Raw genomic sequence first — 26,004 nt, 5'->3', positions numbered from 1 at the left:
GGATTGGGAAGCCACACCAATTTAAAAGAAAGTTTAAAAAATACCTCATTAGCCACACTTTATGTTAACTAAAGGGCAAGCAGCAGTGTTCATTGTAAACCTGTATGCCATAGAGTGGTGTTTTGTAAACAGAGCTTTGTTGTTACAGATGCAAGCAACTATTTTTATTGAAAAACTCCAGTGTATTAAAGTAATTATTGAACTACCAATAGAAGATAAATAAAAACTATTTAATGCAAATAAAGAAATGAATTACAGGTACCAGAAGTTCACAATAAATGAAACTCCAAGTTTGAAATTCCTTGGCGTGCAGATAAATAACAAACTGAGGTGACAGCAGCATATGACCAAAAAGCTCAGCTCTGCTGCTTTGCACTTAGAAATTTCTCTCATTGTAATGGCCTGAGGATGCAACAGCTAGTGTGCTTGCACTCAGTATTGTCCTGTGGCTTAATCCCATGTGGCAATGTGACTCATTCTACAGAAGAATTCAGGAAGATTATTACGTAAAGCTGACATACCAATACATATATTCCCTAATTATATACATGGTTAACAATGTACGAAAAGATAGATTGTAACTTATTGTAAAGAAGGCATGTTAAGTTGCAGACAGTAACAATTAAAAGACACTTACATAAAGCTTTCAGCCACAGTCTTCATCAGCAAAAGAGAAACACACACCCTCCACACACACAAGCAAGCACACCTCATGTAAACATGACTGCCAACTCCAGCATCTTGGGCCAGGCAACGTGATGGTTGCATTTCGGCCCGAAGCTGGAGTTGGCAGTCACTTGAGCATGACTGTAATCTGTCATAGGGCATCATACCTGAAAATGTCATGAAATTGTGCTAACAAAATATTGTGGGGATTTCATGATGATGTTTGATGTCTCGTCTGAAAACCATTTCTACAACTAATCAATTGGGAAAGTCTCAATCAACACAAGACAAAAGCTGAATCTCAATTATCATTTTAATGTCATTTTAAATTGCAAAAAGAATTAATAATTTTGTATAAAACATTCCTGGACTTCTTGCCCCATCAGTTCAGAGTAAAAACTTCGAGTTTGCGATGATTACCTCCATTGTCTTTGTCAGGAACACCTGGCTGTCTAAATACCTGCTGTGGTGAAATTATATAGCCCATAGATGGCTTCATCAGTAATTGTGAACGCTGGTGCAGATGTTGTCAGTGTCTGTACAGGTCATGCCACTGTTCCCGTAGTAGTGTAAATATTGTGATGAATATCTCTGCCTCTTCTCTGCATTGAGAGCTCACTTCCATGCTCCACTAAGATCATGTGTGCTGTACAGTTGAAGTTCTTCTTAAACATTTTTATTCCTAAAGCCTCTTAAATTACAGAATCCCATTGTGTAGGAGCTAGGGACAGCACTTTTATTTTGTAAAAAATATTTTGTGTTTGTGTGTAAGGCCATGCTCAGCACCTGCAGATTTCTCCCATTCTCAATTTTTGAGGTACTGTTGATGTTCTGCATAGTGATTGGAAATGTAACAGATTGACTGACCATTGTACAGATTGACTGACCATTGTAATTGCTTGCAAGCTCACAAGGAATGTTACAAATCCAGGGACCTCAAGGTCAGAACTGTCCTTTACAGGGCAACAGGTGTAAGACCTATTTTATGACCTCCTAAGAAGATATAGGAGATGCTATGCTCTGTTAAGGACAGTCTTAGACTGGGATTTATAACACTCCTTGTGAGTGTAAAAGCAATTACACCAGTCAGTCCATCTGTACTGTTCAGGTCATCAATGGTATATTAGAAATCAAAAAGTGGAGAAATCTGCAGTTGCTGAGTGCAGCCATACCGACACAAAGTATTGTTTGACAAAGCAAAAATTTTGTCCCAGGCTTCTATCACTGGCATTCTCTAATTAAAGAATCTGTGGAAATAAGATTATGTGAGAAGATTTCCAACCATGACAGCAGATATAATCTTTGTGGTGAATGGAAGTGAGCTCTTGATGCAGAGAATAGACAGAAATACTCACCACAATGTTTATGCTACTAAGGGAATGGTGGCACCACCAGCACCATCTACCATGGCAACGATACATTTCTGGACACATGTTTATGGGATCTTTTTCCTTCTATTTCCAGTCAGTAATCCATCCATGCAGTTCATTGATTTTATTAATGTTCACCCTGTATAACTGCAATCTCACAATAGCAATACAATAGCAAAACAAAGAAATTTGAGAAACTTGCAACCACACAAAAATTGGTGTCATCTCATGGAACAGCATGCACCTTCATCAACCTGTTGAACAAGAATCTGGATGAAGGAGCCCTTTCAGCCCTTAATAAGGGACTGAATTTAGCTAATACACCACACAGTGTACCTATCGTGGATTTCATTTACCCTTGCACACATCACTATTAAAATTGTCTGTCGTTGCACAGATTTTGAAAGCTTCGAGAGGCATAAGATTATGAAAGAAAAACTTTTTACTTATCTTCATTATCTCATTGTTGTTGGCTCCAAGTCTTGTGTCTAGGGTACATTCCTGAGGCTGTAATTTTTATAATGTTGTGGGTTCTTGTTGAACTGAATAACTGATGGTTTGCCCGTTGCTTTGAATATGCTTATATTTTATCCCATTCTTTTGTATCACACCGACTTCACAATTCCACTTCAGAACATGAATTCACATTGTTGTTGACAAGATTCAAAATTCATCTACACAAATACTGTTTTGGCTTGGCCATGGCATAAATGCCAGATCATTCTGCTACCTACATACTGCAGTACTCACAATATTCCAAAGAGTTTACAAAGCAAAAGAGTTTACAAACTTTCTTGACCAAAGAAGAATCTTAACCATAATATATCATTACCTTATAAATTAATCCAGAAATGTCCGCCCCCAGTAGCTGAGTGGTCAGTATGACGGAATGTCAATCCTAAGGGCCTGGGTTCGATTCCTGGCTGGGTCAGAGATCTTCTCTGCTCAGGAACTGGGTGTTGTGTTGTCCTAATCATCATCATTTCATCCCCATTGACACACAAGTCGCCGAAGTGCTAGCACCTCGCGAATGGTCTATCTGACGGGAGGCCCTAGTCACACGACATTTACTATTTTTTTTATCCAGAAATAAAATTAATAATTAATGTTAGATTGTGCAATTAATAATATGAATTTTAGGTATGCCAGAAATTTTGTAATTTCAAATATTTTTAAAATGAGAGTAATTTTAACTGTACATACAGAGTACTGACAAATTAATTTCTTTTTACATATTTTTGCCTGGAACATAACCCATCATATAGAAAATCATATGAAGTTTATTTTTACTTATTTATTTGGTCCTGTTGATTACATATTGTACAAACAGTGTGCAAGTAATATAGGACAAGTCAATTGATACAATACAGTAGTACATGAACATTTATACATCACTTTGCACAGACATTTGTTTATTTACCAAGAACAATTACTTGCATGCATTATTAAAGCCTGCATTATGCCAAAAACAATTTAGGCGACTGTTTAAAATAGTAGAATAAGTAGCAGTGCATATTTTTATGCTACTGACATACATAAACAGGTGATTTTGCTTCATGGTCATGGTTTGGATTAAATACAAATTTTAACTGCATTCCTTAAGAAGAGGTTTAAGTGAATGCTCAAGAGTGTGGGATACATGCGAGTTCACATTTTCTCTTAATGACATAGATAAATTTACATTTTGTCACCACAATTTCAGTTAAACTACAAGTAACAGCATCACTCTTTATCTTCAAGGGAGTGCTTTTCTTAGGCAGTTTCCCCCACTCTTACACCTTATAACTTTAAGTATTCATTCATTTTATAGAAAGTTTGTTCGACGAAGAATAGGTTTAGTTTCCTTTTGAAAACCGGTACATTATTTATTTCCTTTTTCATATTGATTGGGAGCTTATTGAAGACCTTTATAACTGACTCAGTAACTCCCCTGTGTACTTTAGTGAGAGTTGTAGAGCCTTTGTGAAAATTTTTCACCCGTCTTGTGTTATGGTTGTTGATGTCACAATTTTTTTTGAAACAATTCCCTGTTGTTGGCTACAAATGATGTTAGTGAGTATATATACTGTCCTGTGATGGTAAGTATCCTGAGAGATTTGAAGAGACCTCTGCAAGACGCCCCATTAGGGACCCCACATACTGGTCTCACTGCTTGTTTCTGTATTTTTAAGACTTTTTCAGAACCTGCAGCATTTCCCCAAAAGATTATGCCATAGGAGAGCACATAATAGAAATATGCAAAATATGACAACAACATTATTTCTCTGTCTGCTAACTGATGGAGAGCTCTTAGTGCAAAGCACGATGAGCTAAGTTTCTTGACCAGCTGATCAATTTGTTCTTTCCATCTTAGGTGACTGTCTATCTGGATACCTAGGAATTTTTTATGTGTGGTTTCATTAATTGTGTGATTGTTAACATGTATTTCAGAAACTTTATTTTTTTATTTTTTGTCAGAAAATTTATCATATTGGTTTTTGAAAGATTTAAGGTTAGGCTATTCGCAATGAACCATTTGTTTACTTGAGTAGAGACTGTCATGGCTGTATCCTGTATTGTGGAGTTGGATCCTTTCACGAGGATACTTGTATCATTGGCAAATATTACTACTTTTGCTCTGTTCTTAATTGTGATTGGTAGATCATTAATGTAGATCAGGAAAATTAGTGGCCCAAGAATCGAGCCCTGTGGGACTCCATACTTTATATTTCCCCAGTCTGATTTTAATGTTGTTCCTGTCCCCCTTAAGACAACCCTTTGCTTCCTGTTCTGTAAGTATGATTCTACCCAAGCCAAAGATTTGTCTTTAATGCCATAATGTGGAAGCTTTTTTAAGAGTTTGTTGTGATCTACACAGTCAAATGCCTTGGCAAGGTCACAAAATATCCCCATTGGATACCTTTTGTAGTTTAGTTCACATAAAATTTCATCTGTTAGGTTAAATATAGCTCTGTCTGTGGAAGAGCCCTTATGAAAGCCAAACTGTGTAGGAGCCAGTAAGCCATTTTGTGTAGTGTGACTATAAATACCATCATACACTATTCTCTCTGGCAGCAGAGAGATGGACCGATAGTTGGATATTTCATCCCATGCTCCACTTTTGTGGATTGGCATCACTACTGCATGTTTTAATCTATCTGGGAACACACCAGTTTCCATAGATTGGTTGCACAAATAGCACAATATATAACTGATTAAGTCTGCACATGATTTTAAGATCCTACTTGATTTGCCACTGTATCCTCAGGAATATGAGTTTTTGAGAAATTTTATGTTTTTATCAATTTCTTTAGGAGTTGTACTTCTGCAGTGAAGTGCTACTTTAGATGTTGTTTGCATGTGGTCAAATAGTTCAATAGCTTCTGTGTGAGACCGTTTATTATGGTTCACTTTTTTTTTCTGCTATAGTGAGCAAAAAATTGTTGAAATCTGAGGCTGCAACTTTGTGGTTATTATTGTCAGGTTTTATGTTCCTATATGTCTCACTTTTGTTTGAGTTGCTAATTTTTTGTGTGCATAATGCAACTGTTTGGCCTTTTTGACTACACTTGTTAGAATTTTACAGTATTTCTTGTAATGTAACTTTACTGCAAGGTCTGTACTAGCCCTCTGTTGTACATACAGATCTCTCTTTTTGTTCCATGATATTTTTATGCCAGTAGTTAGCCACTCTTTTACTACAGATTGGTTTGATTTTAATCTGTCTTTGTGGGAAAGAAGCTTCAAAATGTTTAAGGAATAAGTTCAGGAAAGAGTTGAATTTCTCATTCACTGTGTCAGGCTGGTATACTTCCTCCCATTGTTCATGGCATAAACTATTTCTGAACAAGCAAGTAGATTCAGCATTTATTGTTCTAACATGTTTAACTTGGCTACAATGGCCATGTGCTGTTTTTCTGCTGGCAAGTTTTAGGGTTGTCATTTGACTGTCTTGATCAGACAGTCCATTTGTTACTGCCCGTGTCATCACCTCATTGTAATTTGTGGGATCTAGGAACAAATTATCAATCAGGGTCTTGCTGTGCCCATATACTCTTGTAGGGAATGAGATCATGGGGAGCAGATTGAATGTTGACAGTAGTGGTTCTAATAGTTTCTGAAAGTCACCATGTATGATGACATTACTATTGTTTCTATAAAATTTAGTAAGAACTGTTTCTAGCTAAGAGAGAAATTTTTGAATGTTTCCCATATGTGCCCTGTAAACTGTTACTATGATCAGGAATTGTGTTCCAAGCTCTAATTTGACTGCGCAGCATCTATAACTTGTGACCTAATAGTATTGTGTGTGTAAATTGCTGCTCCGTCTTGTCTTAAGTTGCTCCAACAGTAGGAAGAACCAATTTCTGTAGCTTCCATGTGATGTTCACTTAAGCAGAGCACATCAGGAATAATTCCGTCTGTATCAGCTGTTTCTTGCAGAGAAAGCAGCAGCTCTTCTTTCTTATATTTTGATGAACTATTTTTAAACAATATAGCTTATCAATTGTATTTTTAACTGTTAAACAGCTGAGAATGTTCACTTATACCAGATTTGAGAGTATACATGGTATTGGTTAGTGTTAGAGGATGGTGACCAATTACAATATCCCCCTCACAAAATTTGGAAACAGGGTGTTTACAATTTTTTTGTGACAGATTGCAAGGTATGCCAAACAGTGTACATAACGATGCCCAGGATAGCAGATAGATGTGTGGAAGTATCTGATACATAACTTATTACGGATCATAATCTATACATATATCAGGATATGGCATTCAGATTTTCAGATCTGTGGAACATACTGTCACAAGATAAGTAATATAATGTCAAAACTACAACATTACACCACTAAACTATAGAAATAATTGCAGAGACAGTGTAAATTACTAGAACTTATAAATTTTAAGTTAAGATCTATACAGACAAATCTTCAAAATCTTCAAAAGAGAAGAGAAAAAATTTCAGAGCCTAAGTGTACGACAAGTGAGACGACAAAAAACTCACAACGATGGGTACAGACCAGCAAAAATTTACTCAAACATAAGTATGCATATAGTACAAAATCAATCAGCCACATAAACCAGAGTATTCAAGGCTATGTTGACTCATGAGAGAACAAAATAATGGAAAAATACCAGGGCCTGAGTTTACGATGTGGAGACCGACCCATGAATCTGAACCACAATGGATACAAACCTGCAAAAAAAGTTTCGACACAACAAAATGGATAAAGCTCATAATCATATCAATAAGTCCAATTATATGCAGAGAGTAACTTAGCTTCGAATGATGACACAATCCAGTAGCCTGTGAACCAAAGTCAGAGTATGAAAGCAGACATGTATACATCTTGTTATATTGTAAATACTAGTAAATATAATATTTACTAATTGTCCATAGAACCAATCTACATACATAAAAACCTAGAAGATTCATTTACAAATCATAAAAAAGAATACATACTGGTGTAAAGTTACATAATTACTGGAAAGTCAATCCCCCTACATGCATATATGCTGAATAACACTGTCTCTAGCAGTCTTGGCTAACAATTTGCAAATATCAGTCAACATAGATCCAGTTGACAGCTGCTCGAGTATGTTACGCAGCACCCACAATCTCCTGATTGACTGGTCCAGCAGGGTACAGTCATACAGTAGTGTCGGGAGTGGATCTGTCCACATCTTTCAGCTCCCTCCCTAGAGTTCTCATCACACGCTCGAACAGATAGGTAACTTCCTGTCTAGCATTCACATCAAATCCTGAAACATTGTTTTGTGCACTAAATATGCTGTTCAGTATCTCCTTCACATCACCTGAGATATGTTCTCCTTAGTCATTCTAAAATCAGTTATATGGGATTTATGTCACGTGAAATTAAAAAGTGTTCACATATGAAACATTAATATTCAGAGTTAAATGCAATGAAAAGAATGGACTAATAAGGTAATACACACAGGTATGCTAAGATACAATTCCTAATTTTTGCATTAAAAATTATAAACATTGTCCTATTTCAATATTGAAAATGATCTATTCATATAGTCTCAAGGCATATATGTATCAAATACTAAACTACTAATCCATTACAGAATACAACTACATGGTATATCATAGATTTTAACTCAGTCAGTAGATAAGACAAAACTTTAAAAACCACAACATCTTACATAGTAAATTCCAGACAAACAAAACAATATGTCTCATAACATGAGTTAAGAACTAATATTTGAGATAAAAGTTTCAGTTTGGCATTACAAAAAACAGAAGTGGAACTGTACATTTATGCACCATAAAATATCTTTTTGTTTCAAAATGCGTTCATTTTAAGTCGGACCTCATACCAAGTTGTCATGTGGATAAGAAACAGCACAGTATAAAAGGTTTCATAACAAAAAGACTCTTCAATGTATGTAAGCATACAGTTCCACTTCTGTTTTTTGTAATACCAAACTAAAACTTTTACCTCAAATATTACATATTAACTCATGTTATGAGGCATATTCCATGCATATGCACTTTCTTACAGATCTGAAGATGATAGCAAAGTCTGTCAAAACCAGTCATTTTAAATGAAGAAATATTTATGTGATCTTGACTGTATAAAGTTTTTAGCAAGTAAAACAGTTTGCTCCTTCTGTCTTTGCGAAATGAGAAAATTCAAATGATCTTAACTAGTTTATTTGGTAAGAGATTGCCCATGAAAGTGAATGTTTTGAGATTGACTCCTAGTCTGGTACACAATTAAGTGCCAGAAAGTTTCAGTAAACCATTAAAGAACAGAAATGATCAATAAGACTAACCTAATCATATAAACTACATAAAACAGTCAGACAATGGGAAATCCAGGCAGGAATATAACAGTATTATGAAAAGGGAAAGAAAACTGGTGTTCTACGGATCGGAGCGTGGAATGTCAGATCCCTTAATCAGGCAGGTAGGTTAGAAAATTTAAAAAGGGAAATGGATAGGTTAAAGTTAGATATAGTGGGAATTAGTGAAGTTTGGTGGCAGGAGGAACAAGACTTTTGGTCAGGTGAATATAGGGTTATAAATACAAAATCAAATAGGGGTAATGCAGGAGTAGGTTTAATAATGAATAAAAAAATAGGAATACGGGTAAGCTACTACAAACAGCATAGTGAACGCATTATTCTGGCAAAGATAGACATGAAGCCCACGCCTACTACAGTAGTACAAGTTTATAAGCCAACTAGCTCTGCAGATGACGAAGAAATTGATGAAATGTATGATGAGATAAAAGAAATTATTCAAGTAGTGAAGGGAGACAAAAATTTAATAGTCATGGGTGACTGGAATTCAACAGTAGGAAATGGGAGAGAAGGAAACATAGTGGGTGAATATGGATTGGGGCTAAGAAATGAAAGAGGAAGCCGCCTTGTAGAATTTTGCACAGAGCATAACTTAATCATAGCTAACAGTTGGTTTAAGAATTATAAAAGAAGGTTATATACATGGAAGAACCCTGGAGATACTAAAAGGTTTCAGATAGATTATATAATAGTAAGACAGAGATTTAGGAACCAGGTTTTAAATTGTAAGACATTTCCAGGGGCAGATGTGGACCCTGACCACAATCTATTGGTTATGAACTGTAGGTTAAAACTGAAGAAACTGCAAAAATGTGGGAATTTAAGGAGATGGGACCTGGATAAACTGACTAAACCAGAGGTTGTACAGAGTTTCAGGGAGAGCATAAGGGAACAATTGACAGGAATGGGGGAAAGAAATACAGTAGGAGAAGAATGGGTAGCTTTGAGGAGTGAAATAATGAAGGCAGCAGAGGATCAAGTAGGTAAAAAGACGAGGGCTAGTAGAAACCCTTGGGTAACAGAAGATATATAGGATTTAATTGATGAAAGGGGAAAATATAAAAATGCAGTAAATGAAGCAGGCAAAAAGGAATACAAACGTCTCAAAAATGATATCAACAGGAAGTGCAAAATGGCTAAGCAGGGATGGTTAGAGGACAAATGTAAGGATGTAGAGGGTTATCTCACTAGGGGTAAGATAGATACTGCCTACAGGAAAATTAAAAGAGACCTTTGGAGAAAAGAGAGCCACTTGTATGAATATCAAGAGCTCAGATGGAAACCCAGTTCTAAGCAAAGAAGGGAAAGCAAAAGGTGGAAGGAGTATATAGAGGGTCTATAGAAAAGCAACTGAAATCACTCAACAGAGGAAAGTCCACTGGACCTGACGGGATACCAATTCGATTCTACACAGAGTACGCGAAAGAACTTGCCCCCCTTCTAACAGCCGTGTACTGCAAGTCTCTAGAGGAACGGAAGGTTCCAAATGATTGGAAAAGAGCACAGGTAGTCCCACTCTTCAAGAAGGGTCGTCGAGCAGATGCGCAAAACTATAGACCTATATCTCTGACGTCGATCTGTTGTAGAATTTTAGAACATGTTTTTTGCTCGAGTATCATGTCGTTTTTGGAAACTCAGAATCTACTATGTAGGAATCAACATGGATTCCGGAAACAGCGATCGTGTGAGACCCAACTCGCTCTATTTGTTCATGAGACCCAGAAAATATTAGATACAGGCTCCCAGGTAGATGCTATTTTTCTTGACTTCCGGAAGGCGTTCGATACAGTTCCGCACTGTCACCTGATAAACAAAGTAAGAGCCTACGGAATATCAGACCAGCTGTGTGGCTGGATTGAAGAGTTTTTAGCAAACAGAACACAGCATGTTGTTCTCAACGGAGAGACGTCTACAGACATTAAAGTAACCTCTGGCGTGCCACAGGGGAGTGTTATGGGACCATTGCTTTTCACAGTATATATAAATGACCTAGTAGATAGTGTCGGAAGTTCCATGCGGCTTTTCGCGGATGATGCTGTAGTATACAGAGAAGTTGCAGCATTAGAAAATTGTAGCGAAATGCAGGAAGATCTGCAGCGGATAGGCACTTGGTGCAGGGAGTGGCAACTGACCCTTAACATAGACAAATGTAATGTATTGAGAATACATAGAAAGAAGGATCCTTTATTGTATGATTATATGATAGCGGAACAAACACTGGTAGCAGTTACTTCTGTAAAATATCTGGGAGTATGCGTGCGGAACGATTTGAAGTGGAATGATCATATAAAATTAATTGTTGGTAAGGCGGGTACCAGGTTGAGATTCATTGGGAGAGTCCTTAGAAAATGTAGTCCATCAACAAAGGAGGTGGCTTACAAAACACTCGTTCGACCTATACTTGAGTATTGCTCATCAGTGTGGGATCTGTACCAGATCGGGTTGACGGAAGAGATAGAGAAGATCCAAAGAAGAGCGGCGCGTTTCGTCACAGGGTTATTTGGTAACCGTGATAGCGTTACGGAGATGTTTAACAAACTCCAGTGGCAGACTCTGCAAGAGGCGCTCTGCATCGCGGTGTAGCTTGCTGTCCAGGTTTTGAGAGGGTGCGTTTCTGGATGAGGTATCGAATGTATTGCTTCCCCCTACTTATACCTCCCGAGGAGATCACGAATGTAAAATTAGAGAGATTAGAGCGCGCACAGAGGCTTTCAGACAGTCGTTCTTCCCGCGAACCATACGCGACTGGAACAGGAAAGGGAGGTAATGACAGTGGCACGTAAAGTGCCCTCCGCCACACACCCTTGGGTGGCTTGCGGAGTATAAATGTAGATGTAGAAATGTAGATGTAGATGTAGATGTCTATACAAGGGCGATGTACTTGAGGGCAATGTTATGGAAATGGAAGAGGATGTAGATGAACATTAAATGGGAGATATGATTCTGCGTGAAGAGTTTGACAGAGCACTGAAAGACCTGAGTCGAAACAAGGGCCCCGGAGTAGACAACATTCCATTAGAACTACTGACAGCCTTAGGAGTGCCAGTCCTGACAAAACTCTACCATCTGGTGAGCAAGATGTATGAGACAGGCAAAATACCCTTAGACTTCAAGAAGCATGTAATAATTCCAATCTCAAAGAAAGCAGGTTTTGACAGATGTGAAAATTACCGAACTATCAGTTTAATAAGTTACAGCTGCAAAATACTGAAGCGAATTCTTTACAGACGAATGGAAAAACTGATAGAAGCTGACCTCGGGGAAGATCAGTTTGGATTCCGTAGAAATGTTGGAACACGTGAGGCAATACTGACCCTACGACTTATCTTAGAAGAAAGATTAAGGAAAGGCAAACCTACATTTCTAGCATTTGTAGACTTAGAGAAAGCTTTTGACAATGTTGATTTGAATTCTCTCTTTCAAATTTGGTAGGTGGCAGAGGCAAAATACCGGGAGTGAAAGGCTATTTACAATTTGTACAAAAGGCAGATGGCAGTTATAAGAGTTGAGGAGTATGAAAGGGAAGCAGTAGTTGGGAAGGGAGTGAGACAGGGTTGTAGCCTATCCCCAATGTTATTCAATCTGTATATTGAGCAAGCAATAAAGGAAACAAAAGAAAAGTTTGGAATAGGTATTAAAATCCATGGAGAAGAAATAAAAACTTTGAGGTTCGCCAATGACATTGTAATTCTGTCAGAGACAGCAAAGGACTTGGAAGAGCAGCTGAACAGAATTTACAGTGTCTTGAAAGGAGGGCATAAGATGAACATCAACAAAAGCAAAATGAGGATAATGGAATGTAGTCGAATTAAGTCGGGCGATGGTGAGGGATCGGTTGGTAGGACATGTTCTGAGACATCAAGGGATCACCAATTTAGTATTGTAGGGCAGCGTGGAGGGTAAAAATCGTAGATGGAGACCAAGAGTTGAATACGCTAATCAGATTCAGAGGGATGTAGGCTGCAGTAGGTACTGGGAGATGAAGAAGCTTGCACAGGATAGAGTAGCATCGAGAGCTGCATCAAACCCGTCTCAGGACTGAAGACCACAACAACAACAACATGAAAGGATAGCTGCTACTCAGCAAATAGCAGAGATACTGAGTTGCAGATAGGCACAACAAAAAGGCTCGGGCACTGATGACTGCACAGTTGAGTACCCAACAAAACCAAACATCATCATCATCATCAACAACAAAAAGGCTGTCAGAAAGTGCGCTTCTGCGCACAAGGCTTTCATGGAAAATAGACAACATATACACACAGACACTCATGCAAATGTGAATGTGTGTTTTCCATGTAGGCATCATCGGCTGAAAACTCACTTTCTCAGTCTTTTTCTTGGCATTTCTGCAACTCAGTATCCCTACTATATGGTGAGTAGCAACTATGCTTTTCGTAATATTGTTACATTCCATCTTGGATTTTCCATTGTTTGAGATTTGGCGTGAAATTTTTTGTTGCTTTACTAGCAATGGGAAAAAGAAATTCAGAAGGTACATAAAACTGTTGTAAAATTTCACCATAGTAGTAGTAGCAGTAGTAGTAGTAGTAGTAGTAGCTGATGTTAACAAACAGCATCATCGTAATAATACAATTTTGGTATACATACATACAATAAAATCCAACACTTAATTACCCCTTCTCAAATTATCATTTTATCCTCTATGAAGTCTTTTCTTGAATAGTAGCATTTCCCCCACAGAATCTGCTGTAGCCTTGTTTTTAAAATTTTTGGCTTCTTATTAAATATGTTTTTGCCCATTATATTGTTATATATTGCCATACCTATATACTGTGGAGTCTGTGCTTATAATTTCAACTGGTGTGTGGGTAGCATAAAATTATTTGTATTTTTTGTGTTATACGTGTGGTTAATATGATTTTTCTCACATAATTTTTGTGTGCTGTGTAGAAAGACTATCATTTCATAAATGTATATGGAGGAAACAGGATTTGTAGTTTCCAAAATAATGGGCAGCAAGACTGTTTGCTGTGCATTACATATGTATCAAACAATTTTCTTTTGCAGTTTCAGTATTCGAGATACACTACTTGAGCTTCCTGAAAAAATTAACTCATGTATTATGACAGTTTCAAAATAACTATGATAAGCAATTTTTCCTGTACTTAAGTCAGTGGAATTTGCTAGTATTTGCATTGCAATTGCAAAACTGTTTAGTTTATCTGATAGGAAGTCAATATGTGTATTCCAGCTTAAGTTCTGTTCCATACTTAGTGCACCAGATCAGCCTGGAAATACAAATTATATGTTCAATATTCTACCACTATACCATTTTGCACTATTCATGCTTATGCCACATGAATTTAACCAAATAAATTAGGAAGAAAGCTGCTACTTATTTCTTTTATTTCTATTTTTCTTACTTCTTATTGTATTTTATTTCTTACAAAGAAAAAGCGCGTCTGCCTCCTTGATTACACCAGACAGCTGCTGTTCATCTGTTATTGGTTGCTTAGTATTTACTTGCAATTATATTATTCAAAGAAAATTTTTGTGCATCAGGAAACACTGTACTATACCTCATATGTTACTACATGTCATGCAGCTTTACAGCAAACACTCCTACTTTCAATGTAACTAAAAAAAGTTTTTTAAATCCTTGAATCTAGGTACTCAGCTAGCTTGTTCAAAGTGCGGCCAATGAGGTATGTTTTAATTTTCTTTTGGTTTCATATGGACTCCCAATTTCTTACTTAATGTTAGACAGCAACTTGTTGAAGATGTTCCCGTCAGTGTACATAATTCCATTCTGAACTATAATCAAGAAGGCAAAATCTATTTGAAAATTATTTTTGTGTCTATACTGTGATTGTGCAAATCACAGTTCAGCTGGAAATGGTTTTTTTTGTGAGCAGCAAAAAACATTAAGGACTAAGTTTATTGGGAACTGAGTTTAAAAAGTACAAGAGCCTTAAAAAGGCTTCTGCAAAATGTGGTATTATCTACTTTACACAATATTATTACTGATCACGTCTGCTGAATAAACATTTTATTTACTGTAGGTTTCAAGAGACAATTCCGTAAGAGAGTACAGGTGAAAATATGGAGAATAAGCCAGCAGTCTTTTCTTTAGGTCATCATGATGATATTTTAAGTATAGTATTATACTCCATAGTTTTTCTCTTTAATTTTATTGTAAATAATAAGAGTACAGAAGCAGTAGTGACATCCATAAGTACGATACCAGGAAAAATGATTCTTCATTACTCTTAACTGAAATTGATAATAGGTCAGAAAGGGTGAATAATGCAATTACCAAAATCTTTTATCACTCAACCAGCGATAGGAGACTGATAGATATCAAAGCTAAGCTGAAAAAAATTCCCTTTGGGCAACACCTTTTATTTATAGAATGATTTTAATTTAAAACTTGTAGCTTAGTTAGCACAAAAATATTATCTTACGTCTGTTGCTGAACTTTTTGTTTTATGTGAATTTGTCTACATATGATCCTATACATCTGAATGATAAAGTGTTCAGGACAATAAGAAATAGAAAATACATTTTTTTCCAAACTGTCAATCAGCATTTATTGTAAATAATAAATCTAATTCACATCAATTAATAGAATGAAAAAATTTGTGTTTCGTAGATTGAGGACCATGGTCTACTCCCTATTGACAAGTCTGTCCAGTTTTGAAACAATAAAAAATACCTGCTCTAAAAATTACTGATTCACATTTTAGAATACTTGATGTAAACAGAAAAGGCTGTTTTAATTTTCATGCTAGATAGTGTATGAAATGTTTGGAATATGAAGCTGGGTCTGTGTCAACCTTTCAGCTGAATACAGCATCAAAGATTTGATGAAGACTGAGAAATTTGGGAAAAAAGTTTATTTTCCTGTATATTCTCATCTGCCTGAAAGACGTCTCAGTCTCAGTTGTGCTGGAAAAGCCACCACTCAAACATAATCTGACATCTTTATTTCTTACCACTTTAAGAATAATATCTTTCAGATTGCAGGGGTTCAAGTGACAACAGTTAAAAATAAACCAGATGGAACTTTTGATTTGGATGAAATGCAGATGAAAATAAGGAACGAAGATATCCATGAGCCAGTCACTGCTCTCATCTGTATTGAAAATACTCACAACTTATGCGGTGGGAAAGTTCTACCGATGGAATGGCTCGATGAGGTATATATCTTTGTACTTACGCTGTAATAAAGGTTGGAGCTGTATGCTGAAAGGTTAAGTTCTGTGGTTTGTTGGATGACCATGGGATTATAAAATTAAATGTCAACTAATCAATACTTGATTTGACCCTTGCACTTGAGTATAGCATTTTCAATTAATTATAAGCAAAAGGATATGATAAGTCATAAGACATAATAATTACTGTCATTTTCAGTGAATCATATACTATAGATTACAGATAAATTTTACTATAATGGCCCAATTCAGTACTCTACAATGATGCCTACGCTGTGTTTACAATGTTTAAGATTTTGAAACTTTCTCTTGTACTGAATGAAATTATTCGAACAATTGAAAATCCAGGATGGAATGTAACAATGTAATGAAAAGGATAGTTGCTACTCACGAAGTAGCAGAGATGCTGGGTCACAGAAAGGCACAACAAAAAGACTGTCACACAACTAGCTTTCAGCCAACAAGGCCTTTGTCAGCATTTCCGCTATATGGTAAGTAGTGACTGTCCTTTTCATTATATTGTTGACTGGAATTATTGCTCCTTTAAATTACAGTTTCATTATTGCTTTCCCTAGGTGAATCTTTATGACTTTGAGATGAAAATTAGCAAGTATAGTTCTGTTCATGTGCATTACTGCATTTCCTTATCAGGCAGCAGATAGGAATTGCTGTAAGGCAGTCACAATGAAGTTGGTGTATGTTGGCCCTTGGAGATCTGACGACTCCTGGCAGTATCTTGTAAAACATCCGTTATTTATATCCAGATAACATGCTTCTAAACAATGCTCACAACCAAATTTAGTCTCAAGGAGAAGCCTTCAGTCAGAAGAAACTCAGATATTATCATGAAATATATCAATAAAACTGGTTATGCTTGAATAGAACCACTTTTTTAGTACATCATTTGTACACATGATTTATGACAAAGGTAAACATAATTTACAATTTCAGTAGACATTGTGACTACATGGTCAACACAAAGTGCATGGTAATATAAAATGACAAATTGACATATTACATTACTTCTAAGTTTGAAAGAAGAGATTAGTAAGTGAGACAGCATGATAAACACAAACTAAATTATAGGGTGGAATGACATAATACCATAACACAAAATTAACAATATTTGGTAAATGAAGTTTACTACAATTTTCCAGGAATTCACAAACAGCATGGAAGGAGTGGTCAGGCAAGAATGTTTCAACTTCACACTAAATGTATTTAATGTTGGTAGGCATTTTAACTAAGAAGCCATATGGTTATATGACATAACTCTAGTATAACATATGCCTCTTTTGCTTAAGTTTGTGCTTACTGTGTTTATGTGGAGGTTCAGCTTCTTCCTAGTTTCATATGCATATATATCATAGTTACATTTGAATAGGATTTCTTTTTTTTAGATACTCCCTTTTGAAAAATTTAGTATTTCATATATATACAAATAAGGCAGAGGCAGTATTTACAAACTTTTAAGAAGGGCTCTTCTGGAGCCCCTGCATTTAACTTTCATTATCAACCTGATTATCTTTTTCTGTATTTAAAATGTTTTTAAAAAATTGTGAAATTCACCAGAAAATCATTCTACGCATGAGCAGTGGCTACATACTGCCACGGTACATTATCACCATTAATGAGCAGCTTGTGGTTTGAGTGATAATCCTTGTAGCATTTGTTAGTGTTTTCAGTTTTTTCTCCAGATTGGTAAGATGTATCTCTTACTTCAAATCCTCCTGGAGATGCATGCCTAAAATTTTTGTATGACTGACATTTGAGACATTTTTCCTCCAATGGCAAAAACATGTTTCATAGGATGGAAGTTTTACATGATGTGAAAGTTAACTTCCACAGTTTTTTTTTTTTTTTCAAATTTTACAATGAGTCTATTGGTCTTGAACCACTTCGCTAAGCTATGCAAACCAGTGTTGCAGTTTCATGCAGATCTTCCTCACTGTGTGATTTACGTAGAATATTTGTGTCATCTACAAAGAGTACTGTGGCTCCATCATGTTTTTTATCAGCCAACTCATTTACATACAGCAGAAATAGGACAGGTCCTAGACTCCATATTTTCACTCATTACTGCAAAAACTACATTTTTCCCCACTATCTTTGTATTTCATTTCTACATCTACATCTACATCTAAGTGATTACTCTGCAATTCACATTTAAGTGCTTGGCAGAGGGTTCATCGAACCACAATCATACTATCTCTCTACCATTCCACTCCTGAACAGCGCGCGGGAAAAACGAACACCTAAACCTTTCTTTTCGAGCTCTGATTTCTCTTATTTTATTTTGATGATCATTCCTAACTATGTAGGTTGGGTTCAACAAAATATTTTCGCATTCAGAAGAGAAAGTTGGTGACTGAAATTTCGTAAATAGATCTCGCCGCGACAAAAAAGTCTTTGCTTTAATGACTTCCATCCCAACTCGCGTATCATATCTACCACAATCTCTCCCCTATTACGTGATAATACAAAACGAGCTGCCCTTTTTTGCACCCTTTCGATGTCCTCCGTCAATCCCACCTGGTAAGTATCCCACACCACGCAGCAATATTCTAACAGAGGACGAACGAGTGTAGTGTAAGCTGTCTCTTTAGTGGACTTGTTGCATCTTCTAAGTGTCCTGCCAATGAAACGCAACCTTTGGGTCGCCTTTCCCACAATATTATCTATGTGGTCTTTCCAACTGAAGTTGTTCGTAATTTTAACGTCCAGGTACTTAGTTGAATTGACAGCCTTGAGAATTGTACTATTTACCGAGTAATCAAATTCCAACGGATTTCTTTTGGAACTCATGTGGATCACCTCACACTTTTCGTTATTTAGCATCAACTGTCACCTGCCACACCATACAGCAATCTTTTCTAAATCGCTTTGCAATTGTAATTTGTTGATGATTATTGAAGTGTAATGGGATCCAGCTCTCAGGCTCACCTCTAATTCTATAATTACTTAACAGATGCAAAAGAATTTCAAGATTAGTAACACCAAAGGGTTTCCTAAGATCAATAAATAATCCAGATATATGTTGCTTATTATCCACTGCTTCTAATATTTCATTTAAAAAGGTAAATATTGCTGGCTGGGTTGTTTTTACAGCTGTGAACGCATGTTGTGAGTCATTTATCAACCTTTCTTTATTTAAGAAGCCTGTTAATCTTCTAAAAAACACTTTTTCCACGGTTTTTCTGGAGCCTGATAAAACTGAAACTGGCATATAATTAGAAATTTCACATTTTGTACCCTTTTAGGTGTCACTTTTGCAGTTTTAAGACTATTTGGAAATACACTACTTTCAAATCATGAATCTACTATGTCTGCTAGAGATTCCACAATAAATGTTGCACTAGCTTTGATGATAGCATCTGGTAACTCATCAGTATCCACAGAATATTTATTAGGCAGTCCTTTATTCCATTGAGTTTTGAGTTTCCTGCAGCATTCATTGTAAGAATTTGAGGATAGTGATCACTAAAACCTATCTTTACCATTTGAAAAATCCAGTTCATCGATAAGACCTTCTGCTGAAATAGACAAAAAAAAACACACACACGCACACACACACACACACACACACACACACACATTACACATTCATCGCAACACAGCTCACACACACATGACCACAGTCTCTGGCTGTCGCAGATAGACTGTGAGCAACTAAGCATGATGGGAGTACTAATATCTGGGTGGTGGAGGTAAAGAAGAGGCTAGGGCAGGGAGGGGGAGGGACACCTGGGAGGTGGGGTGGGTGGGGGGGGTGGAAGGTGTGAGGCAGTAAAGTTTGCTTGTTGGAGCATACAGAGACAAGGTGGGGACAGGGTATGGCAGCTGGGTGCAGTACAGGTACAGACGTCAGAGGGCGGCAGGGGGAGGGGGGGGGGAGCAGAAAAGGAGGGACGTAAAAAGACCTTGGGTGCACTTGTGGAATAGAAGGATGAGGAGTGGGAACAGAGAAGCGGATAGGTGGACGAAGGACAATGACTAACAAAGGTTGAGACCAGGAGGGCGATGGGAATGCAGGATATATTGCAGGGACAGTTCCCACCTCCACAATTCAGAAAAGGTGATGTTGGTAGGAAGGATCCAGATGGCACAGGCTGTGAAGCTGTCATTAAAATGAAGAACATAGTGTTGGGCTGTGTGCTCAGCAGCTGGGTGGCTCAGCCTTTCTTTGGCAACAGTTTGTCAGCGGACATTGTTGGTTGTCAAGAAAAGTATGAAACACAGTTGTTGCAGCTTAGCTTGTAGATCATATGACTGGTTTCACAAATAGTCATGCCTTTGATGTGATAGGTAATGCTTGTTACTGGACTGGAGTAGGTGATGGTGGGAGGATGTATGGCACAGGTTTTGCTTCTAACTGTATTACAGGGATATTGATACCATCTCTTAAGGATTCAAAAGGTAAAGGTAATCTTTGAAGCTGGTCAAGCTAGAACACAATGGTTCTGGTGTGGTAAGCAGCTGAGCACATAGCTGAACATTTACTGGTTTACTTAGTTTACACAGGCGCACAATTTTTCTTAAAACATTAAAAGCAATAATCTTTGAAACATTAGTATCAGGCAAAATTATTATGAATATAAAAATCTTACAAAATATTTAAATGTAATTACTGAAATTCTAAATAACCTAAAAATTTCCTTTTGCTTTAACATTAGAATCAGCTACCTTTAAAAAATATTACAGTGATCCAGGATTTGAGGAGAGACTGGAGAACTGGAGATCCTACTGAATTTATGGAATGATGTCACTGTGATAGGGTTCATAGGTGGACAAATCTGACTGCTGGTGGGGTCCTTCTGCTAGGTAATCCTAGCAATTAAAAACAACAATGGTGGAGCATTTGTCAGCAGGTAGGATAATAAGATTGGGATCAGTTGCTCAATGTCTCACCCCAGCAGCCAGAGACACTGGTCACGTGTGTGAGCTGCATTTTTGTGAATACGTGTGTATGTTGTCTACCCCCCCCCCCCCCCATGAACCATGGACCTTGCCATTGGTGGGGAGGCTTGCGTGCCTCAATGATACAGATGGCCGTACCGTAGGTGCAACCACAATGGAGGGGTATCTGTTGAGAGGCCACACAAATGTGTGGTTCCTGAAGAGGGGCAGCAGCATTTTCAGTAGTTGCAGGGGCAACAGTCTGGATGATTGACTGATCTGGCCCTGTAACACTAACCAAAACGGCCTTGCTGTTTTGGTACTGCGAACAGCTGAAACCTAGGGGAAACTACAGCCGTGATTTTTCCAGAGGGCATGCAGCTTTACTGTATGATTAAATGATGATGGCGTCCTCTTGGGTAAAATATCCTGGGGGGTAAAATAGTCCTCCATTCAGATCTCCGGGCGGGGCTACTCAAGAGGACATTGATATCAGGAGAAAGAAAACTGGCGTTCTATGGATCGGAGTGTGGAATGTCAGATCCCTTAATCAGGCAGGTAGGTTAGAAAATTTAAAAAGGGAAATGGATAGATTAAAGTTAGATATAGGGGGAATTAACCTTCCGTTGGGTGCGGCTGTTCAAATTGATACACCTCGAAGTTTACTGTAAATTATTTGTCAACGAGTGGCAGCACTGATGCCTGCTCGCTAGTAGCTAGCCTTTTCCGAACGCTTGTCATTGTTGTGCGCTTCAGTGTCGATACGACTTCTCTGTTGTCGATATATATGCTGATTGATCAGTTTGATACACTGCGCCCATTCGTGTTGCATCTCAACAATTTATTTCTTTGGTTATCAACATAACTTAGTAAGTAGTACAATGCTAATATACAACGTGTAATGCACTTATTTTCTTTTTGGACTGTTTACTCGTCAGTTAAGAATGTTTGAGTATCAGGTATCAAATTGATACACTGTTCCTGACTGCGTTATTTTATAGGAATTTTATTATTTTAGGTGTGAGACACTTGATCATGGCAGGCTACAGTAAGACGTACAACCTCCTTGACCCAAATCATGTTGCAGAAATACAAAAAATGTTGTCCGAAGAGGATAACAATCAAGTTCAATAGGAGTTTGAAGATGAAGTAGACACAGATTGTGATGACGCAGTTGAAGTTCGGCAGGAAGATTCAGAAACAGAGGAAAACGACAGTGAAAACGACGAGGAAGTACTTGAAGAAAGCCAGCATTATTATACTGGAAGGGACAAAGAGACAAAATGGAACAAAGTTCCACCATCGCAGAGAGTACGTTTCAGGGCCCACAATATTATTCGAAAGTTACCTGGTCCTATAGGTGCGGCAAAAGCATTGAAAATGCCTTTGGAATGTTGGAATTGCCTCATAGATGATGACATTTTGTCGATTATAGTTCTGTATACCAAGCAGTATATTGAGAGCATCAAAGCTTCTTTTCAGCGAGAGAGAGACGTAAAACCTATAGATATTATTGAATTAAAAGCTTTCATTGGTCTTCTGTTTTTGGCTGGTGTTAACAAAAGTAACAGACAAAGCTTAGAAGATCTGTGGGGAAGTGATGGGGATGGAATTGAAAAATTTCGTCTCATTATGAACATAAAACATTTCAAATTCATCATGTGGTGTCATAGATTTGACAATCGTGTGACTCACGATGAAAGGAGAAAATTAGACAAGATAACAGCGATTCGGGAAATATTTTCTCTATTTGTACAGAATTGCCAGAAATCATACACCCCTGGAGAAAACGTTACAGTAGATGAGAAACTTGAAGGATTCCGTGGAAGGTGCAGTTTACGCCAATACATACCTAGCAAACGAAACAAATATGGAATTAAGATACATGCTCTTGTGGATTCCCAAGTATTTTATCTCTATAATCTGCAAATATACGCTGGGCTGCAGCCAGAAGGATTGTACCACTTTAGCAATAAACCTTCAGATGTTGTTCTGCGACTATGTGAACCAATTTATCAGTCAGGTCGAAATGTGATGGTCAACAATTGGTTTACTAGTATTGGTTTGATAGAAGAGCTAAGAAGAAAAAATCTTTCTTTTGTTGGGACGATGAAGAAAAACAAGCATGAGATTCCTCTGGAGTTTGCTACCAGTAAAGGCACGGCTCTCCATAGTTCACTTTTTGGCTTCAAGAAAGGCTGTACTCTAGTTTCCTATGTTCCTAAAAAGGGGAAGTGTGTTATCTTGGCATCAAGTTTGCATGAAGATAATTCAGTAGATTCTGACACTGGAGATAAACAGAAGCCATCCATTGTAACATTTTACAATAGCACCAAAGGTGGAGTCGACACTACAGATAAGTTGACCGCTTCATACAATGTAGCAAGAAATGTGTGCCGTTGGCCCATAGTCGTATTTTTTGCAATGATCAATATGAGTGGAATCAATTCATAAGTAATTTACTATGGCAACAAAGAGAATTTTATCCGAAGAAAAGGATTCCTGAAGCAACTCTCACATGCGTTAGTTCTACCTCACTTGGTTCGTCGATGCTTGGAAACCTCAGGAATTCACAGAGATCTTCAACTGCAGCTACAACAATATAGGCCCATGTGTGAAGAAGAAGCAGAAGACACAAGCAGAAACGAAGAACAAGGGATGGGATCAAGAGGAAAAGGTGTAATACCTGCACAGAAAGAAAAGACTGACAAAATATTGTTGCAAAATGTGTCAGAAGCCTATCTGTTTGATACACATTGAACCTTTTTGCTCTGAATGCGGAAAGATTCCGCATTTGTTACCACAGTCTAAAGTGATGATGAAACAAATGAATGAGTTGTAATATCATTGTTGTTCTGCTCCAGTGTCATAATAGCCTTTCTGTAAAGATAATTGTCATTTGTAATGTGTTTTATTAGTGAAATATAATAAAGAAGCAAATGAAAAAGTGGTGTTTTTATCATTTGTTGCTAAAGCCCAACATTGAGGATAAGAAATCTGAATGATGAATATTTCTACTGAAGTTGTGCCCGTATGTCATCTTTGTCTTTCTTTAATTGTATTTGGCACTTATATTTAATAAATGATCACGTGAATAAATGGTGTGATCAATTTGATACACCGCGCCCGATCTCGCTGCGACAAACACCGCGCCCGACAGAAGGTTAATGAAGTTCGGTGGCAGGAGGAACAAGACTTTTGATCAGGTGAATACAGGGTTATAAATACAAAACCAAATCAGGGTAATGCAGGACTAGGTTTAATAATGAATAAAAAATAGGAGTATGGGTAAGCTACTACAAACAGCATAGTGAACGCAATATTGTGGCCAAGATAGACACGAAGCCCATGCCTACTACAGTAGTACAAGTTTGTATGCCAACTAGCTCTGCAGATGATGAAGAAATTGATGAAATGTATGATGAGATAAAAGAAATTATTCAGGTAGTGAAGGGAGACGAAAATTTAATAGTCATGGGCGACTGGAATTCAACAGTAGGAAAAGGGAGAGAAGGAAACATAGTGGGTGAATATGGATTGGGGGAGAGAAATGAAAGAGAAAGCCGTCTGGTAGAATTTTGCACAGAGCATAACTTAATCATAGCTAACAGTTGGCTCAAGAATCATGAAAGGAGGTTGTATACATGGAAGAATCCTGGAGATACTAGAAGGTATCAGATAGATTATATAATGGTAAGACAGAGATTTAGGAACCAGGTTTTAAATTGTAAGACATTTCCAGGGGCAGACGTGGACTCTGACCACAATCTATTGGTTATGAACTGTAGATTAAAGCTGAAGAAACTGCAAAAAGGTGGGAATTTAAGGAGATGGGACCTGGATAAACTGACTAAACCAGAGGTTGTACAGAGTTTCAGGGAGAGCATAAGGGAACAATTGACAGGAATGGGGGAAAGAAATACAGTAGAAGAAGAATGGGTAGCTCTGAGGGATGAAGTAGTGAAGGCAGCAGAGGATCAAGTAGGTAAAAAGACGATGGCTAGTAGAAATCATTGGGTAACAGAAGAGATACTGAATTTAATTGATGAAAGGAGAAAATATAAAAATGCAGTATATGAAGCAGGCAAAAAGGAATACAAACGTCTCAAAAATGAGATCGACAGGAAGTGCAAAATGGCTAAGCAGGGATGGCTAGAGGACAAATGTAAGGATGTAGAGGCTTATCTCATGAGGGGTAAGATAGATATTGCCTACAGGAAAGTTAAAGAGACCTTTGGACAAAAGAGAATCACTTGCATGAATATCAAGAGCTCAGATGGAAACCCAGTTCTAAGCAAAGAAGGGAAAGCAGAAAGGTGGAAGGATTATATAGAGGGACTATACAGGGGCGATGTTCTTGAGGACAGTATTAAGGAAATGGAAGAGAAGGTAGTTGAAGATGAAATGGGTGATATGATTCTGCGTGAAGAGTTTGACAGAGCACTGAAAGACGTAAGTCGAAACAAGGCCCTGGGAATAGACAACATTCCATTAGAACTACTGACAGCCTTGGGAGAGCCAGTCCTGATAAAACTCTACCATCTGGTGAGCAAGATGTATGAGACAGGCAAAATTCCTTCAGACTTCAAGAAGAATGTAATAATTCCAATCCCAAAGAAAGCAGGTTTTGACAGATGTGAAAATTACCGAACTATCATTTTAATAAGTCACAGCTGCAAAATACTAACACGAATTCTTTACAGATGAATGGAAAAACTGATAGAAGCTGACCTCGTGGAAGATCAGTTTGGATTCCATAGAAATGTTGGAACACGTGAGGCAATACTGACCCTACGACTTATCGTAGAAGAAATATTAAGGAAAGGCAAACCTACATTTCTAGCATTTGTAGACTTAGATAAAGCTTTTGACAATGTTGACTGGAATACTCTCTTTCAAATTCTGAAGGTGGCAGAGGTAAAATACCGGGAGCGAAAGGCTTTTTACAATTTGTACAGAAAGCAGATGACAGTTATAAGAGTCGAGGGACATGAAAGGGAAGCAGTGGTTGGGAAGGGAGTGAGACAGGGTTGTAGCCCCTGCCCGATGCTATTCAATCTGTGTATTGAGCAAGCAGT

General features: G+C 37.5%; 1 protein-coding gene across 5 annotated transcripts in view; it reads left to right on the top strand.

Moving 5' to 3' along the window:
* Positions 1-26,004, top strand: part of LOC126162444 (uncharacterized) — a 300,063-nt gene that overhangs the window by 161,777 nt on the left and 112,282 nt on the right. For all 5 annotated transcript variants that reach the window (XM_049918956.1, XM_049918957.1, XM_049918955.1 and 2 more), the window contains one exon: positions 15,836-16,015. In XM_049918956.1, the coding sequence (XP_049774913.1) occupies positions 15,836-16,015 (180 nt within the window). The remainder of the gene's footprint in view (positions 1-15,835; positions 16,016-26,004) is intronic.

Source organism: Schistocerca cancellata, chromosome 2 (assembly GCF_023864275.1).
Source record: "Schistocerca cancellata isolate TAMUIC-IGC-003103 chromosome 2, iqSchCanc2.1, whole genome shotgun sequence".
Classification (NCBI taxonomy): Eukaryota; Metazoa; Arthropoda; class Insecta; order Orthoptera; family Acrididae; genus Schistocerca; species Schistocerca cancellata.
The sequence above is the reverse complement of the archived record's forward strand: the minus strand, read 5'-3'. Positions and strand labels throughout refer to the sequence as shown.